Here is a 20549-nt window from a genome sequence, read left to right as displayed (position 1 = left end):
CGCCTCGGCCCCCCAAAGTGCTGGGATTACAGGCGTGAGCCACCGCGCCCGGCCACACATTTTCTTTATCTATACAAATAACTCTGACCCCAACGACCCCATGCATGTCAAACCCCAAACCCTGCCCAGAAGACAGCTCCAGAGGTACAACACCAGAAAGGACAGAGACGCCACAAATGCATCTGCACGTGGGTCTTCCGCTTTCCAGGGCTCTGCAGCTTCTCGGAATCCACACCCTTTCTGGAGCTGCTCTGAGCAGCTGGAGGCCACTTGTAGAAGGGGGTGGGCTGCCCGCGAAGCCCCCAGGGAAACTCTCTTTCCCTCCCTTTGCAAGCTCCAGAGACTGTCCTCAACGTGGAATCACTGGCCTTGGGCTCTGCTGCCCCCTGCAGGTTATTCCGCTACTTCTCACCACATCGATTAGTTTCGCGAGACAAACACCTTCAATCCCATTGTATAAATAAGACACCAGCAGAGTCCCTGCTCTCCTCCTATGCTTATGTATAAAGTGGGGGAGGAAAAATCTAAGATAACTTAAGTGCATTTGAAAGACTTCCAGATCGCAGTGGAGGTGGCAGCTGAGGGACTCGCAGTCAATGACCACTGCAGCACCTCCAGGCCAGGCTGGTGGGAGAGGGTGGAGAGCTGGAGATGGATGTGGATAGGTGGAGGGAGCTGCCCTGGGAACTGGGCTCTGCAGCAGCGCGGCTCTAGGGCCCGGAGCCCGGGAGAACAGAGATGGGGGCTCCCAGGACAGGAAACTCAGGGAGAAGAGAGTCTGGTGGCTTCCATGGGACGGGGTGCTGTTGCAGCTTTTGTGAGTCAGTAGCTATCATAACTAAGCCCAACTGGGACGTGAAAACTTGGATTCCGTGGGAATTTATGAAGAGGAAGGCTCTGATGACAAAGAAGTCATCGATGAGGAGGGGGATAAGGGTCACTGGCAAGCTCGCTTCCTTATGGAAAGAAAAGTGAACGCTCAACTACTGCTGCAAAATGGGGTCAAAGGATGAGACTCTCGCTGTTAGGGAATAAACTGCTGCAGAACTCTTAGAGATTGCAAAGATCTTTCAATAACAGCCTGGGAGGCCGGGTGCCATGGCTCATGCCTGCAATCCCAACATTTTGGGAGGCCAAAGTGGCAGGATCACTTGAAGCCCGAAGTTGAAGACCACCCTGAGCAGTGAATTGAGACACTCCCATCTCCATAAATTTATTTTTTAATTAGCCAGGAGAGGTGGTGTGTACCTATAGTCACAGCTACTCAGGAGGCTGAGGCAGGAGGATCACTTGAGCCCCAAAGTTTGAGGCTGCTGTGAGCTGTGATCAGGTTACTGAACTTCAGCAAGACACTGTCTCAAAAAAAAAAAAATCAAAAACAAAAAAACCCATAAAAAGCCCACCAAACTCCCTGGGGAAACCCTGACCCCCTTGGATGGTCTAATTGTAAAACACAACAGGTGGTGATATTTCCTCATGGACTGGAGCATTCTAGCCACGATAAGAGGCTTGAATGCTACTGAGGTAAATCCTACTGAGGATTTACCAGGCGGGATGACCTCCTTGCAGTCGATGGAAAAGGCCCCTGGTGAAACCATCCCTTTAAACTTTATCAAATTCATCAGGGAGGAAGGGAGGAGGAAAACTTAAACCAAGCTGGCAGCACCTTCAGCATTAATCATTAAGTCAGCTTGTTCCCTGACCTTCCTCATATTTGCTTCATACCTAGTGTCCTAGAATCCCATTGTTGCGGTAAACTGAGGAAAGAGAGACCAATATGGAGTACAGGAGGATTTGCTTATATTTTAGGTACGCACTGGCTCAGACGATTTATATCCAAAAAGCTGAGCATTGAACAAAGATAAAGCAGGGTTTTTATAAGCTGCCTTACAGATGCAAAACAAAAGCAGTTAATCATAGAGTAACAGGTCATGTAATCTATAGCATAACATAATTTATGACCTTGCATAGCCAGTGTCCTTGTAGCTGCATTGAAAGAAAAACAAGAATTGGCTAAATACAGACATTTGTAAAACATAATAATGCTTAAGAAGACTTGGAAAAGAGTAACAGTAAAAGAATCTCTTTTTTTTTTTTTTCCTTCAACCTTGCTCTGGAAGGGAGGGGTGTCTGGAGCCTATTCCTTTGGCCTTGGCTATTTGGACATCGTTATCTTCTTGATAAGGTCCTGGAAGTGAGCTGCTAGGCAGAGGAAAACTTGTGCTTTTCTTTTCTTTTTAACCCTTGCCTTGCTACACTCTGGGCCTTAGCTTTTACTTTTCTTGGAGTAAATAAATTCAGTACTTATTATTTTTAAATTTCTGCCTCACGATGGACCCTAAATGATAGTTCCTGTTAACTGCTCTGTAGATAACAACTTGAACGTTAGAGGTTTTCCCTTTGAAATATTTCCATTTCAGGGCCGAGCGCAGTGGCTCACGCCTGTAATCCCAGCACTTTGGGAGCCCGAGGCGGGTGGATCACCTGAGGTCAGGAGTTCAAGACTAGCATGGCCAAGATGGTGAAACCCTGTCTCTACTAAAAATACAAAAATTAGCCAGGCATAGTGGCGGGTGCCTGTAATCCCAGCTACTCAGGAGGCTGAGGCAGAGAATCGCTTGAACCCGGGAGTTGGAAGGTTGCAGTGAGCCGAGATCATGCCACTGCACTCCAGCCTGGATGACAGAGTGAGACTCTGTCTCAAAAAACAAACGAACAAACAAAAGAAATATTTCCATTTCAGGGCTGGGAGCATTGGTTCATGACTGTAATCTCAGCACTTTGAGAGGCTGAGGTAGGGGGATCACTTGAGCCTGGGAGTTCAAGAACAGCCTGGGCAATATAGTGAGACTCCATCTGTACAAAAAAATTTAAAAACAGCCAGGCATGGTGGCATGTGCCTTTATTCCCAGCTACTTGGGAGGCTGAGGCAGGAGAATCCCTTGGGCCTAGGAGTTTCTGCAGTGAGCTATGATCCCACCACTGCACTCCAGCCTGGGAAACAGAACCATACTCTGTTTCTTAAAGAAAAAAAAAAAAAAGGAAAAAAGAAATCCAAACATTTGTTAGTCTTTGGATTATTGGAGAGCATTTATCTGACACTTAGTCCAATGTTTGAGACCAATATATAGACTTATTAGAAAGGGGCACTTTGGGACTGGGACACAGCTCTGCAGGAAGCTTTGGACATATTAACATGTTAGTATGGCAGGCACAAGCCTCAGGCACATCTTTAGAGGGTAGAGCTGTAACTTGGGATGTTACAGCTGCTGCTGAGGGTAAAAATTGGGCCTTATGGCAACCACAATGTGGTAAATCAGTCCCTTTAGGATTTTGGTTGTAATTATGACATGGAGATGAAACCAGACACTCTTGAATTGAACAAGTTCTGGTAGTATATAATGCTTTCCAGCAGGTGGAATCCTTAAGAAAGAACCTTTCTGTGACTGTGAGAATGGGACTACCATGCCTGGCTAATTTTTTGTATTTTTGATAGAGACGCGGTTTCACCATGTTGTCCAGGCTGGTCTTGAACTCCTGAGCTCAGGTGATCCACCCCCTCAGCCTCCCAAAGTGCTGGGGTTACAGGTGTGAACCACCACGCCCGGCCTCCCACTAAGTCTCTTTCATTTGGCCTGGCACAGTTTCCCATGCCTTAATCCCAGCACGTTGAGTGGTCGAGGCAGGTAGATTGCTTGAGCCCAGAAGTTTGGCCTATGACCACTTTGGGCAACATAGTGAGACCTAGTCTCCATTTTATTAAAAAGAGAAATACACACACACATGCACACAGACACACACACACGCACACAGACACACACACACGCACACAGACACACACACACACACGCACACAGACACACACACACACACATTTATATACATAAAACAGGGTGAGCATGGTGGCTCATGCCTGTAATCCAAGAACTTTGGGAGGCCAAAGTGAGTGGATCACCTGATATCAAGAGTTCAAGACCAGCCTGGCCAACATGGTGAAACCTTGTCTCTAACTACCAATACAAAAATTATCGGGACGTGGTAATGCACACCTGTAATCCTGGCTATTCGGGAGGCAGAGGCAGTAGAATCGCTTGAACCCAGGAGGCAGAAGTTGCAGTGAGCTGAGATCACGCCATTGCACTCCAGCCTGGGCAAAAGAGCACAAACTCCATCTCAGGAAGAAAAAAAAAACAAAAAGTAAAAGTTCCTTTTTTGTCCCAAGTTGTTATGGGCTATCACTACTATCACCAGTAGTTGCCTATGAAGCAAAACCTATTCTCACAGTGGGTCCAAGAGGAAAAGTAGAAGATTTGGAGACATTCCAGGTAGATCCAAATGCAGCACTTATACGATAGTATATGGTTAATGTGAGGACTCTTGGGGTGACTTAGCTGAGGCTGGTATAATAAAATACCATGGACACAGTTTCTTAAACAGCAGAATTTTTTTCTCACAGTTCTGGAGCTTCGGGAGTCCAACATCTTGCTGCCAGCAATTTTGTTCCTAGTGAAGGCTATCTTCCTGGTTTGCAGCTAGATGCCTTCTTGCTTTGTCCTCACATGCTGGACAGACAGAGTTCTCTCTCTCTTACTAATCCCATTATGAGGGCCCTCCTTTATAAATGTTATGTGATCTCCTAATGGGTTCGTGTCCAAATATGACTGTGTTGGGGTTTAGGGCTTACAAGTATAAATTTTGTTTTTGAGACAGGGTCTCCCTCTGTGGCGCAGGCTGGTTTTAAACTCCTGGGCTCAAGGATCCTCATACCTCAGCCTCCCAAACACTGGGATTACAGGCGTGAGCCACCACACCTGGCCTCCAAGTATATATTCCGAGGAGAGTAAATACAGGACACGCCAAGGGGTAAACAAAGAGGCTTTGGAGACAATGTAATCAGACAGGACTTTATCACATAGCAGATAGGGAGCAAGAGTCACAAAGGAGTGAAGTCCAATTTCAGAATGGCAGAGAGAAGGGACATCGAGGTAGCTGTATGACTGCATGAAGGATGAAAATGCATGCCAGGGCCACTACATGGAAAATTATTATAATTATCTAGGAAAAAATGAGAATAAAAAAGAAAAACAAGGAGCCGGGTGCGGTGGCTCACGCCTGTAATCCCAGCACTTTGGGAGGCCGAGGCAGGTGGATCACGAGGTCAGGAGATCGAGACCATCCTGGCTAACATGGTGAAACCCCATCTCTACTAAAAATACAAAAAATTAGCCGGGCGTGGTAGCAGATGCCTGTAGTCCCAGCTACTCAGGAGGCTGAGGCAGGAGAATGGTGTGAACCCAGGAGGCGGAGCTTGCAGTGAGTGGAGATCGCACCACTGCACTCCGGCCTGGGCGACAGAGCGAGACTCTGTCTCAAAAAAAAAAAAAAAAGAAAAGAAAAACAAGTAATCATAATGAAAATGAAAAACAGAATAACCTTGGTTAGTATACAGTTGTTAAAGATTTTAAATAAAATATTTGTCAGAAACATGTACAGATATCTTGGTTTAAAAAAAAAAAAAACCCTAATTGCTGAGCATGGTGGATCATGTTTGCAATCCCAGCACTTTGGGAGCCCAAGGCAAGAGGATTGATTGAACCCAGGAGTTCGAGACCAGCCTGGGCAAAACCGTGACACCCTTGTCTCTACAAAAAATTTTTAAAAATTAGCTGGGCAGAAAGCTGAGGTGGGAGGATTGCTCAAGCCCAGGAGCTTGATGCTGCAGTGAGTGACCAGACCACTGCACTCCAGCTGGGCTACAGAGCAAGGCTGTCTCAAATTAAAATAAAAGAAAACGAGGAAAAAAAAAGAGAAATAACTACAAATTAGTCAAATGTAAGAGGATGACTGGATACTGCTACACAGAAGATGAAAGATTACATAAGAAAAATGCTCAACCAATGGCAACAAATAAAAAGCAATACATAATCACACACAGATTCTGTTTAAGAGTAAATGGGCGACGAAAAGTGAGTTAGATAATTCAAAGTGTTGGGTCACAAGAATAAAGACACATGCATGAAAGGTGAGATGGTTAATTCATAAGTTACATTCATACTCTATTGACATTTCCTAGTAAATTTGAATTTATCCATAATCTACAACCCAGCAATTATTTCCCAATGTGTAAAACTTTGTGTTGTATTTCCAATTAGGAATAAAAACAAGAAAAACATTGTCAATAAGATCAAGAGATAGGCTGGGCATGGTGGCTCATGCCTGTAATCTCAGCACTTTGGGAGGCCGAGGCGGGTGGATCACCTGAGGTCAGGAGTTCGAGACCAGCCTGGACAACATGGTGAAACCGTCTCTACTAAAAATGCAAAAATTAGCTGGGTGTGGTTGCAGGTGCCTATAATCCCAGCTACTCAGGAGGCTGAGGTAGGAGAGTTGCTTGAGCCCAGGAGACAAATGTTGCAGTGAGCCGAGATCCCGCCACTGCACTCCAGCCTGGGCGACAGAGCAAGACTCTGTCTCAAAAAAAAAAAAAAATCAAAAGACAGAGTTGAACCAACTCAAGTGCCATTAAGTAGTGGAATGGGCGAGTCAATTACATGACCCATAACTTCACAGAGCAGCATGTTTGCAACAGGCTCAGGCAAGAAAACCAGAAAGACACCCTCTCAGCATAATACTAATGGTGTATCATGGTAATATTCTGTTACCAAAAAATTCAAAAGCGGCAAAATTCTGCTTTGTGACAGAGATGACAAAGTTACAAAGAACAATAAAAAGAATCAAAACTTTGATCACCTTTGCATAGCAGAAATAAGTGAGACCAAGGAGACACACCAGAAATGCCCAAGGCCTATTTATTTTTTGGGATGGTATGTCTCTGAGTATTCATATTTCTATTATTTTGACTTGGCATAAAACAGCTTATTTCAAGAACTCGATTTCCTTCTTCAAACATTATCAAACTGTTGACTAAGGTTCCAATCAGCTAATTAAAATCCTAACACCCAAATCACAGAATAAAATTCTTAGATGCGGTCAGTGCAGCGGTTCATGCCTGTAATCCCAGAACTTTGGGGAGGCTGAGACAGGTGGATCACTTGAAGTCAGTACTTTGAGACCACCCTGGTCAACATGGTGAAAACTTGTCGTAACTAAAAATACAAAAAAAAAAACAACAAAAAAAAAACAAAAAAACAGGGCGTGGTGGCATGTGCCAATAGTCCCGGCTACCCAGGAAGCTGAGCCAGGAGAATCTGGGAGGCAAGTTGCAGTGAGCTGAGATCGCGCCACTGATCCAGCCTTGGCCACAGAGTGAGATTCTATCTGAAAAATATACAAACAAACAAATAAATAAATTCTCAGATGCATGGGGAAAGAGCAATTCCATGGCAGCAAGATTCTGTAAAAAAACAAAAGGGAGGCAGCTCAGGTAGGCAGCCTGCCTCACCCACAGCTCACAAGGAAACCCACACTCCAATAGTTACACATTCCCAAGCTTAGGAACCACTTGGACCGTGGAGACACAGGCCAGGCTGGCCCACTCCTAGGCAGTATGTGAAGGAAATGTGAGCAGCCAGAAAATTACTTCTGGGACTTCCACACACACCCTGCTGGCCCATCCCCACAGTGTGGACACAGTCCTTCTACCTGGGTCTCAATGCCCAGCAAAGACCACTCGCTCACTGTGAGTCCGTGGAAGGTTCTGACCTAGGCTGTCTTTTTTTCTGACATCAAATGTGTGGTGCTTGCTGAACACCAACCAATTCTCCAGCACTAAGCAGTTATGCGACCACTCAATTCAGAAGCCACCCAGAGTTAGCAGAGACTCCACAAGTTCCTGGTTCACCCAACACAGCCCCACTCGGCAGATGCAAGTCAAAGCCCCAGGGGCCACGTGTACTTCTCAGCAACCGCATCTAGATCTGGGTCCTGTACAACAGCCTCCTCAAGTTCCATAATTTGATAGAACTACCCACAGTTCACTTACATTTACCCACTTACTATGAAGGATACAACTCAGGACCAGTCAAATCAAAGACATGGATAGAAAAAGAGTAAGGGGTGTGGAAAGGAGATGGGGGTGGGTGGGCAATCCTGAAAATGGCTGTGATTCATGAACTCCCCAATCCTTTGTGTTGTGCAAGAGCACCTTACTACAATGAAACAAGCTTCCCATGATGACTTAGATGGTGCCACGTTTGTTACCTATGACAAACCAGACACAGACTAGAAATCGCAGTATTTACCTCACAAACCATTAGGTGAATAGTTTTCTCTTTAGTGATCAGTCAAAATGAAATATCTATTAACCAAAGCATGCTTCAGTTTCTCTCCTTCCTCCAGGTTCCTGAACTTTTTTGTTTTTTTGAGACAGAGTCTTGTTCTGTAGCCCAGGCTGGAGTGCAGTAGCACGATCTTGGCTCACTGCAATCTCCGCCTCCCTGGTTCAAGTGATTCTCATGCCTCAGTCTCTGGAGTAGCTGGTGTTACAGGTGTGTGCCACCACGCCCAGCTAATTTTTATATTTTTCATAGAGATAGTGTTTCACCATGCTGGCCAGGGTGGTCTTTAACTCCTGACCTCAAGTGATCTACCTGCCTCAGCCTCCCAAAGTGCTGGGATTACAGGCATGAGCCAATCTGCCCAGCGGCCCCCGAATTTTTGACTGACCCCTTCTAAGCCTATATACAAGCACATTTTATGTGTTTATTTAATATCTTATTAAATATTTATTTAATATTTTTATTTTTACTTGCAAGTTCAGTACCTAGACTTTTTTGCTATGAACTGTTTTAATGACAAGCTGACTTCAAGGTCTAGAATTAATTTCTTACCTAAACCCACATTTGTTTTACTAGAATGTCTGGAAAAAGCCCCATGACAAAAACTATCACTTGTGGACGGCATCACTGACTACTGCATCTGCCTGTGGATCCCTAGCTTTCCAAGGCTCTGAGGTTCTCTCAGCATAAAGGGCTCCTCCCATGGTCAATGTGAGTAGCTGGTACACCTGCAGTGGGGGCACCAGGGGAAGAACCAAGTGAGCTTTTTTTTCTTTTTTGGAGACAGTCTCGCTCTGTCACCCAGGCTGAAGTGCAATGGCGCGATCTCAGCACACTGCAACCTCCGCCTTGTGAGTTTAAGCTATTCTCGTGCGTCAGCCTCCCAACTGGCTGGGATTACAGGCATGAGCCACTACACCCAGCTACTTTTTGTATTTGTAGTAGAGATGGAGTTTTGCCATGCTGGCCTGGTTGCTCTCAAACTCCCAACCTCAGATGATCCACCCACCTCAGCCTCCCAAAGTGCTGGGATTATAGGCGTGAGCCACCCCGCCTGGTGTGAGCTTTCAATGATCACTCTTTGTAGGATCAGGACTCAAACAGGCACCAATGTCCCTGACTTCCAAAATTAGTGGCCTTCCTGGCATATGAACACCCTTTGGGCCTGTGCTCCAGTGTCCTCTTTGGGGGTGCTCCTTGGGCTCTTTGTGAAGGATCAAGACACCCCCATAGTCTAGGCCAATGTCAGGCTCTCCAGTGTGTCCTGTTCATCACCCTCAGCCTGCACTTTCATTGTCACTGTCATTGGCCATTCCAACACTGTGCTTGCATCCTGTGGAAAGTCACATTTGGGGTCAAGTGGATGGTGTTGTTTCTACTCTTTGGTGAAAAGTATAAGGGTGTATTTGGCCTTCAAGGGAAAGGGATGAGACAGGGGTTGGATTCAGGTGCACCCAACTTTTTTTTTTTTTTTCTTGAGACAGAGTCTCGCTGTGTCGACTAGGCTGGAGAGTGCAATGATGTGATCTCAGTTCACTGTAACCTCTGTCTCCAGGCTCAAGCCATTCTCCTGCCTCAGCCTCCTGATTAGCTGGGATTACAGGCACACACCAGGATGCCCAGCTAATTTTTCTATTTTTAGTAGAGACAGGGTTTCACCATGTTGGCCAGGCTTGTCTTGAACTCCTGACCTCAAGTGATCCACCCACTTTGGACTAGCAAAGTGGTGGGATTACAGGTGTGAGCCACTGTGCCTGGCCAGGTTTCACTGCCCTGTCTTCCCTGCTCTGAGTCACTTTGTGTGATCTGACAATCGATGACTCCACCCTTCACTGATGTGGATACATTATCTGGAACTGGGTATGTCACCTCCACACACAGACAGGGTTTGGTCAGTGGCTGATGCTGCATCTTGTGGTGCCTGGATTTTGACCTTAGGGAGTTTTAAATAAGCGTTTCTGAAGAGCAGCTTCATTGGTACCTTAAAAGAAATGACTGAATTGTTCTATGCCGTTGCATAATATATAAAAGAAACTTTTCCATGTTGCTGTTAACTTTGCACTGCTGAGATAAGCAGGCTGTTGACAAGTTAGCATCAACAGCACGTTATCAGAGAAAGACAGGCTTGTATTTAGACAATTTACACAAATTTATTAGCCTCTTATGACTCAGTAAAGCAATTTGAAAAAATATAGCTTTATAAGGCATAAATGAATTTGTATGTTTTAACTAAGGTACTTTCTGGTAAACGGTGCCCATACATTTTAGGAAATATTTCAGTCTTTAGACAATAAGTAAGGCAAAAACAGGTCCAGGAGTCTACAGATGACCTCCCTTCACCACAAGGCCAAGCCTTTTTTGTTTTTTTGAGATGGAGTTTCGCTCTTGTTGCCCAGGCTGGAGTGAATGGTGTGACCTCGGCTCACTGCAACCTCTGCCTCCCATATTCACGCGATTCTCCTGTGTTAGCCTCCTGAATAGCTAGGATTACAGGAGCATGCCACCACACCCTGCTAATTTTTGTATTTTTAGTAGGGACGGGGTTTGATCATATTGCTCAGAATGGTCTCTAACTCCTGACCTCGGCCTCCCAAAGTGCTGGGATTACAGGCGTGAGCCACCATGCCCAGCCAAGGCCAAGTCTTTTACTGCTGGAGAGACACGTGTCACATATCAGGCATATGAGACGCTCCTCAGTGACCATGATGAATCAGGACAAAACCAAGGGCATTTTGTAACTATATTTCTAAATGTGATAGAGGAAAACATATTTCAAATCATAAACATGGCCAAAATTTTTCTCTTCTTACTAATGTGACTTGTAATTCTCATACATCTCACAGTCATTTGTGGCTTTTGGTCATATTTATCACTATGGTATATTACACCCTTGCTGACAGCAGGTATGGCACTGCTGGTTTTGGGGAAGAAGGCACTCAGAGGTACATGAGATAACTATTGGTATTATGACTGAATAAAAAATTAGGGTTGCGGCTGGGCATGATGGCTCATGTCTGTAATCCCAGCATTTTGGGAGGCCAAGGCAGGGGAATCATGACGTCCGGAGTTCAAGACCAGCCTGGCCAATATGGTGAAACCCTGTCTCTACTAAAAAATACAAAAAATTAGCCTGGCATGGTGGTGCATGCCTGTAGTTCCAGCTACTCAGGAGGCTGAAGCAGGGGAACTGCTTGAACCCTGGAGGCGGAGGTTGCAGCGACCCGAGATCATGCCACCGCACTCCAGCCTGGGTGACAGAGTGAGATTTTTTTCTGGAAAAAAAAAAAAAAAGATAAGAAAAATTAGGGTTGAAATAAAATTTTAAGTACATAAGCATGAAAAGTAAAATTTCTGAAAAAAAAGATGCCTGGCATTTTATCCACATGGTTATACTGACTTACAATGTCCAAATAATAACAATTTAACAGTATAAGGTTGATCTAATACATGACACCAGTGGGATATTTTATTATAGCTTTTTTTTTGAAATGGAGTCTCGCTCTGTCGCCTAGACTGGAGTGCAGTGGCACAATCTTGGCTCACTGCAAGCTCCACCTCCTGGGTTCATGCCATTCTCCTGCCTCAGCCTCCCGAGTAGCTGGGACTACAGGCGCCCACCACCATGCCTGGCTAATTTTTTGTATTTTTAGTAGAGACGGGGTTTCACCATGTTAACCAGGATGGTCTCGATCTCCTGACCTCGTGATCTGCCCACCTTGGCCTCCCAAAGTGGTGGGATTACAAGCGTGAGCCACGGCACCCAGCCTTACTATTATAGCTTCTTCATTATTTAAAAATAACATTTGTTAGTATACAGTTATTATAAACAGTTAATTGTTTACATTCATTATCTGTATTCAAAGAATCTTGTCAGATCTGAATGCTTTCTCATACTGCTTACATTCATAGGGTTTCTCTCCAGTGTGAGTCCTTCCATGCATTTGAAGGTGTGAGGCTGATCTGAAGGCGTTCCCACATTGCTTATATTCATAGGGCTTCTCTCCAGTGTGAGTCCTTTCATGATATCGAAGGGAACTAGAAGAAATGAAGGCTTTCCCACATGGCATACACTCATAGGGTTTCTCTCCCATGTGAGTCCTTTCATGATATTGAAAAGAAGTGGAAGAAATAAAGGCTTTCGCACATTGCTTACATTGATAGGGTTTCTCCCTAGTGTGAGTTCTTTCATGATATTGAAAAGAACCGGAAGAAGTGAAAGCTTTGCTACATTGCTTGCCTTCATAGGGTTTCCTTGCAGTGTGAGTCTTTTCATGTCTATGAAAGGAAGTAGGCAAGCTGAATGCTTTTCTGCATTCTTTACATTCATAGGGTTTCTCTCCAGTGTGTGTTCTTGCATGTATTCAAAGGACCTTGGCAGATATGAATGCTTTCCCACAATGCTTACATTCACAGGGCTTCTCTCCTCTGTGCATCCTTTCATGTATTTGCAAAGAAGAGAAATTGTGGAACGCTTTTCCATATTTCTTACCTTCATAGGGTTTCTCTCCAGTGTGTGTCCTTTTATGAATTCAAAGATTTTTGACAGATCTGAAGGCTTTCCCACATTGCTTACACTCATAGGGTTTCTCTCCAGTGTAAGTCCTACGATGCTTTTAAAGGTGTGAGGTAGATCTGAAGGCCTTCCCACATTGCTTACACTCATAGGGTTTCTCTCCAGTGTGAGTCCTTTCATGATATCAAAAGGAAGTGAAAGAAACAAAGGCTTTACCACATTGCTTACACTCATAGGGTTTTTCTCCAGTGTAAGATTTTTCATATATTTGAAATGACTTGGCAGAATAAAAGCCTTTCCCACATATCTTACATTTATAAGGTCTTTCTACAGAGTGCATTCTTTTTTTTTTTTTATACTTTAAGTTCTAGGGTACATGTGCACAACATGCAGGTTTGTTACATATGTATACATGCGCCATGTTGGTGTGCTGCACCCATTAACTCATCATTTATATTAGGTATATCTCCTAATGCTATCCCTCTCCCCTCCCCCTATCCCACGACAGGCCCCAGTGTGTGATGTTCCCCTTTCTGTGTCCAAGTGTTCTCATTGTTCAGTTCTCTCCTATGAGTGAGAACATGCAGTGTTTGGTTTTCTGTCCTTGTGATAGTTTGCTCAGAATGATGGTTTCCAGCTTCATCCATGTCCCTACAAAGGAAATGAACTCATCCTTTTTTAAGGCTGCATAGCATTCCATGGTGTACATGTGCCACATTTTCTTAATCCAGTCTATCACTGATGGACGTTTGGGTTGGTTCCAAGTCTTTGCTATTGTGAATAGTGCTGCAGTAAACATACGTGTGCATGTGTCTTTATAGCAGTATGATTTATAATCCTTTGGGTATATACCCAGTAATGGGATCGCTGGGTCAAATGGTATTTCTAGTTCTAGATTCTTGAGGAATCACCACACTGTCTTCCACAATGGTTGAACTAGTTTACAGTCCCACCAACAGTGTAAAAGTGTTCCTATTTCTCCACATGCTCTCCAGCACCTGTTTTTTCCTGACTTTTTAATGATTGCCATTCTAACTGGTGTGAGATGGTATCTCGTTGTGGTTTTGATTTGCATTTCTCTGATGGCCAGTGATGATAAGCATTTTTTCATGTGTCTGTTCACCGCATAAATGTCTTCTTTTGAGAAGTGTCTGTTCATATACTTTGCCCATTTTTTGATGGGGTTGTTTGATTTTTTCTTGTAAATTTGTTTAAGTTCTTCGTAGATTCTGGATATTAGCCCTTTGTCAGATGGGTAGATTGTAAAAATTTTCTCCCATTCTGTAGGTTGCCTGTTCACTCTGATGGTAGTTTCTTTTGCTGTGCAGAAGCTCTTTAGTTTAATTAGATCCCATTTGTCAATTTTGGCTTTTGTTGCCATTGCTTTTGGTGTTTTAGTCATGAAGTTGTTGCCCATACCTATGTCCTGAATGTTACTGCCTAGGTTTTCTTCTAGGGTTTTTATGGTTTTAGGTCTAACATTTAAGTCTTTAATCCATCTGGAATTTAATTTTTATATAAGGTGTAAGGAAGGGATCCAGTTTCAGCTTTCTACATATGGCTAGCCGGTTTTCCCAGCACCATTTATTAAATAGGGAATCCTTTCCCCATTTCTTGTTTTTGTCAGGTTTGTCAAAGATCAGATGGTTGTAGATGTGTGGTATTATTTCTGAGGGCTCTGTTCTGTTCCATTGGTCTATATCTCTGTTTTGGTACTGGTACCATGCTGTTTTGGTTACTGTAGCCTTGTAGTATAGTTTGAAGTCAGGTAGCCTGATGCCTTCAGCTTTGTTCTTTTAGCTTAGGATTGTCTTGGCAATGCGGGCTCTCTTTTGGTTCCATATGAACTTTAAAGTAGTTTTTTCCAATTCTGTGAAGAAAGTCATCAGTAGCTTGATGGGGGTGGCATTGAATCTACAAATTACCTTGGGCAGTAAGGCCATTTTCATGAATTGATTCTTCCTATCCATGAGCATGGAACTTTCTTCCATTTGTTTATGTCCTCTTTGATTTCATTGAGCAGTGGTTTGTAGTTCTCTTTGAAGAGGTCCTTCACATCCCTTGTAAGTTGGATTCTTAGGTATTTTATTCTTTGAAGCAATTGTGAATGGGAGTTCACTCATGATTTGGCTGTTTGTCTGTTATTGGTGTATAGGAATGCTTGTGATTTTTGCACATTGATTTTGTATCCTGAGACTTTGCTGAAGTTGCTTATCAGCTTAAGGAGATTTTGGGCTCAGATGATGGGGTTTTCTAAATATACAATCATGTCATCTGCAAACAGGGACAATTTGACTTCCTCTTTTCCTACTTGAATACCCTTTATTTCTTTGTCCTGCCTGATTGCCCTGGCCAGAACTTCCAACACTACGTTGAATAGGAGTGGTGAGAGAGGGCATTCCTGTCTTGTGCCAGTTTTCAAAGGGAATGCTTCCAGTTTTTGCCCATTCAGTATGATATTGGCTGTAGGTTTGTCATAAATAGCTCTTATTATTCTGAGATACATCCCATCAATACCTAGTTTTTTGAGAGTTTTTAGCATAAAGGGCTGTTGAATTTTGTCAAAGCTTTTCTGCATCTATTCAGATAATCCTGTGGTTTTTGTCTTTGGTTCTGTTTATATGATGGATTACGTTTATTGATTTGCGTATGTTGAACCAGCCTTGCATCCCAGGGATGAAGCCAACTTGATCATGGTGGATAAGCTTTTTGATGTGCTGCTGGATTTGGTTTGCCAGTATTTTATTGAGGATTTTTGCATCGATGTTCATCAGGTATATTGGTCTAAAATTCTTTTTGTTGTGTCTCTGCCAGACTTTGGTATCAGGATGATGCTGGCCTCATAAAATGAGTTAGGGAGGATTCCCTTTTTTTCTATTGATTGGAATAGTTTCAGAAGTAATGGTACCAGCTCCTCTTTGTACCTCTGGTAGAATACAGCTGTGAATCCATCTGGTCCTTGACTTTTTTTGGTTGGTAGGCTATTAATTATTGCCTCAATTTCAGAGCCTGTTATTGGTCTATTCAGGGATTCAACTTCTTCCTGGTTTAGTCTTGGGAGGGTGTATGTGTCAAGGGATTTATCCATTTTAGCTAGATTTTCTAGTTTATTTCCATAGAGGTGTTTCTAGTATTCTCTGATGGTAGTTTGTATTTCTGTGGGACCGGTGGTCATATCCCCCTTATCATTTTTTATTGCATCTATTTGATTCTTCTCTCTTTTCTTCTTTATTAGTCTTGCTAGTGGTCTATCAATTTTGTTGATCTTTTCAAAAAAACAGCTCCTGGATTCATTGATTTTTTGAAGGGTTTTTTTTGTGTCTCTATCTCCTTCAGTTCTGCTCTGATCTTAGTTATTTCTTGCCTTCTGCTAGCTTTTGAATGTGTTTGCTCTTGCTTCTCTAGTTCTTTTAATTGTGATGTTAGGGTGTCAATTTCAGATATTTCCTGCTTTCTCTTGTGGGCATTTAGTGCTATAAATTTCCCTCTACAAACTGCTTTAAATGTGTCCCAGAGATTCTGGTATGTTGTGTCTTTGTTCTTGTCGGTTTCAAAGAACATCTTTATTTCTGCCTACATTTTGTTATGTACCCAGGAGTCATTCAGGAGCAGGTTGTTCAGTTTCCATGTAGTTGAGTGGTTTAGAGTGAGTTTCTTCACCTGAGTTCTAGTTTGATTGCTCTGTGGTCTAAGAGACAGTTTGTTATAATTTCTGTTCTTTTACATTTGCTGAGGAGTGCTTTACTTCCAACTATGTGGTCAATTTTGGAATAAGTGTGATGTGGTGCTGAGAAGAATGTATATTCTGTTGACTTGGGGTGGAGAGTTCTGTAGATGTCTATTAGGTCCTCTTGGCGAAGAGATGAGTTCAATTCCTGGATATCCTTGTTAACTTTCTGTCTCATTGATCTGTCTAATGTTGACAGTGGGATATTAAAGTCTCCCATTATTATTGTCAGTCTAAGTCTCTTTGTAGGTCTCTAAGGACTTGCTTTATGAATCTGGGTGCTCCCGTATTGGGTGCATAAATATTTAGGATAGTTAGCTTTTCTTGTTGAATTGATCCCTTTACCATTATGTAATGGCCTTGTCTCTTTTGATCTTTGCTGGTTTAAAGTCTATTTTATCAGAGACTAGGATTGCAACCCCTGCTTTTTTTTTTTTTTTTTTTTTTTTTGGTTTCCATTTGCTTGGTAGATCTTCCTCCATCCCTTTATTTTGAGCCTATGTATGTCTCTGCACGTGAGATGGGTCTCCTGAATACAGCACACTGATGGGTCTTGATTCTTTATCCAATTTGCCAGTCTGTGTCTTTTAATTGGAGCATTTAGCCCATTTACATTGAAGGCTAATACTGTTATGTGTGAATTTGATCATGTCATTATGATGTTAACTGGTTATTTTGCTCGTTAGTTGATGCAGTTTCTTCCTACCCTTGATGGTCTTTACAATTTGGCATGTTTTTGCAGTGGCTGGTACCAGTTGTTCCTTTCCATGTTTAGTGCTTCCTTCAGGAGCTCTTGTAAGGCAGGCCTGGTGGTGACAAAATCTCTCAGCATTTGTATCTGTAAAGGATTTTATTTCTCCTTCACTTATGAAGCTTAGTATGGCTGGATTTGAAATTCTAGGTTGAAAATTCTTTTCTTTAAGAATGTTGAATATTGGACCCCGCTCTCTTCTGCCTTGTAGAGTTTCTGCCGAGAGATCCGCTGTTAGTGTGATGGGCTTCCCTTTGTGGGTAATCCGACCTTTCTCTCTGGCTGCCCTTAACATTTTTTCCTTCATTTCAACTTTGGTGAATCTGACAATTATATGTCTTGCAGTTGCTCTTCTCAAGGAGTATCTTTGTGGCGTTCTCTGTATTTCCTGAATTTGAATGTTGGTCTGCCTTGCTAGGTTGGGAAAGTTCTCCTGGATAATATCCCGAAGAGTGTTTCCCAACTTGGTTCCATCCCTGTCACTTTCAGGTACACCAATCAGACATAGATTTGGTCTTTTCACATAGTCCCATATTTCTTGGAGGCTTTTTCATTTCTTTTTACTATTTTTTCTCTAAACTTCTCTTCTCACTTCATTTCATTCATTTGACCTTCAATTACCGATACCCTTTCTTCCACTTGATCGAATCGGCTACTGAAGCTTGTGCATGCGTCACGCAGTTCTCGTGCCATGGTTTTCAGCTCCATCGGGTCATTTAAGGTCTTCTCTACACTGTTTATTCTAGTTAGCCATTTTGTCTAATCTTTTTTCAAGGTTTTTAGCTTCTTTGTGATGGGTTCGAACATCCTCCTTTAGCTTGGAGAAGTTTGTTATTACCGATCATCTGAAGCCTTCTTCTCTCAACTCGTCAAAGTCATTCTCCACCCAGCTTTGTTCCATTGCTGGCGAGGAGCTGCGTTCCTTTGGAGGAGAAGAGGCGCTCTGATGTTTAGAATTTTCAGCTTTTCTGCTCTGGTTTCTCCCCATCTTTGTGGTTTTATCTACTTTTGGTCTTTGATGATGGTGACGTACAGATGGGTTTTGGTGTGGTTGTCCTTTCTGTTTGTTAGTTTTCCTTCTAACAGTCAGGACCCTCAGCTGAGGTCTGTTGGATTTTGCTTGAGGTCCACTCCAGACCCTGTTTGCCTGGGTATCACCAGCGGAGGCTGCAGAACAGCAAATATTGCAGAATGGCAAATGTTGCTGCCTGATCCTTCCTCTGGAAGCTTCATCACAGAGGGGCACACGGCCATATGAGGTAGTTGGCCCCTACTGGGAAGTGCCTCCCAGTTAGGCTACTTGGAGGTCAGGGACCCACTTGAGGAGGCAGACTGTCCGTTCTCAGATCTCAAACTCCATGCTGGGAGGACTGCTACTCTCTTCAAAGCTGGCAGACTGGGACATTTAAGTCTGCAGAAGTTTCTGCTGCCTTTTGTTCAGCTATCTGGAGTGCATTCTTTTGTGTGCTTGGGTCCTTTACTGAATTCGAAGGTTCTGGGCAGATCCAAAGGGTTTCCCACATTCTTTACATTCATAGGGTTTCTCTCCACTGTGTGTCCTACCATGCATTCAAAGGTGTGAGGCAGATCTGAAGACTTTCCCTCATTGCTTACACTCATAGGGTTTATCTTCAGGGTGAGTCCTACCATGCATTCGAAGGATTGAGGCAGCTCTGAAGGCTTTCCCACATTGCTTGCATTTATACGGTTTCTCTCCAGTGTGAGTCCTTTCATGATATCGAAAGGAACTGGAACTACTGAAGGCTTCACCACATTGCTTGCATTCATAGAGTTTATCTCCAGTGTGAGTTTTTTCATGTCTTTGCAATGATTTGGGACAATAAAAGCCTTTCCCACATAGCTTACATTTATACGGTCTTTCTCCAGAGTGTATTCTTACGTGTGTTTGTGTCCTTTCATGACTTTGAAGGTTCTTCATAGATCTGAAGGCTTTCCCACATTCCTGACATTCATACGGTTTCTCTCCAGTGTGAGTCCTACCATGCAATTGAAGGTGTGAGGAAGACCTGAAGGCTTTCCCACATTGCTTACACTCGTAGGGTTTCTCTCCAGTGTGAATCCTTTCATGATATCGAAGGGAACTGGAATGAATGAAGGCTTTACCACATTGCTTGCATTTATAGGGTTTCTCTCCACTGTGAGTTTTTTCATGTCTTTGAAATGAATTGGCAGAACAAAAGCCTTTTGCACATATCTTACATTCATAAGGTCTTTCTCCAGAGTGCAATCTTATGTGTGTTTGAAAACTTGTAAGAGAGGATAATGCTTTCCCACATTGCGTACATTCATAGGGTTTTTTCCCAGAGTGGGTCTTTTCATGTATACGAACATATTGGGGACACGTGAATGCTTTTCCACATTCCTTACATTGATAAGCCTTCTCTCCCGTGTGAATCCTTTCATGTCTACGATAGCATCTGGGACTATGAAATGCTTTCCCACATTCCTGACACTCATAAGGCTTTTCTCCACTGTGAGTTCTTTCGTGTATTCGAAGGGTAGCAGAATAACTAAAGGATTTACCACATTGTTTACATTCATATGGTTTCTCTCCAGTGTGAGTTCTTTCATGGATAAGATATAAACTGAGACAATGGAAGGCTTTCCCACAAAATTTACATTTATAAGGTCCATCCCCACTGTGCATTACCATGTGTCTTTGAATGCTTGAATGGGAAATAAAGGTTTTTCCAAATTCTTTACAAGCATTGGGTTTCTCTCCAGTGTGATCCCTTTCTTGTGTTCTAAAGGAGGGGTGGTATCTGAAGGCTTTTTTAGGTTGTTGACACTTACATGGCTTCGGTCCATATTCCTGATACTCATAGGCCTTGTGTCCAACGTCACCTCTGATGTTCATATTAAAAGATGAGTTACCTAGGCCAACTTCTCCACACACAAAGCTTTCACATGATTTTACTTCAGGAGAAGCTTTCTTCTCCTGGAAGTTCAGCCTGTCATCTGGAACCTGGGTAAAAGTTTCTCCACAATGACTGTCTTCTTTAATTTCATTGACTTTCTTTTCTATGACACTCCTGTCAAAAATGAGAAGCACATTACGAAGGGTTTATAAGTAATTTTATATTCATCAACAAGTATTGCACTTGCATTTTTAACACTCTCCATCAAAGTGTAGGCTTTCTGCCCTGTCTGAATCGTTTGAAGGTGACTGGACAACATATTCTACAAGGTGACCCAGCCATAACTATTATTTAAAAAAATGTTTATATGGGGTTTCTTAATACTCTTCCCATGTAAACTATTTTACAAATACTAAATACTCTGTGTCATTTTTCTTTTATT

The 20549-nt window shown here is 43.0% G+C and overlaps 1 protein-coding gene and 1 pseudogene across 5 annotated transcripts in view; both read right to left on the bottom strand.

Moving 5' to 3' along the window:
- Positions 1 to 6494: 6494 nt before the first annotated feature.
- Positions 6495 to 20549, bottom strand: part of LOC134737528 (zinc finger protein 69) — a 30682-nt gene continuing 16627 nt past the window's right edge. For 3 of the 5 annotated variants that reach the window (XM_054464047.2, XM_063657883.1, XM_063657884.1), the window contains exon 4: positions 10363 to 20281. In XM_054464047.2, coding sequence (XP_054320022.2) covers positions 18832 to 20281 — 1450 coding nt within the window. In that variant the 3' untranslated portion in view covers positions 10363 to 18831. Of the gene's footprint in view, positions 20282 to 20549 lie in introns of all 5 variants that reach the window. The other 2 variants (XM_063657885.1, XM_063657886.1) reach the window with 1 other exon arrangement.
- Positions 10363 to 13014, bottom strand: LOC129020131 (zinc finger protein 440-like; annotated as a pseudogene).

This window comes from Pongo pygmaeus, chromosome 20 (assembly GCF_028885625.2).
Source record: "Pongo pygmaeus isolate AG05252 chromosome 20, NHGRI_mPonPyg2-v2.0_pri, whole genome shotgun sequence".
Classification (NCBI taxonomy): domain Eukaryota; kingdom Metazoa; phylum Chordata; class Mammalia; order Primates; family Hominidae; genus Pongo; species Pongo pygmaeus.
This window is presented reverse-complemented; position numbering and strand designations above follow the sequence as displayed.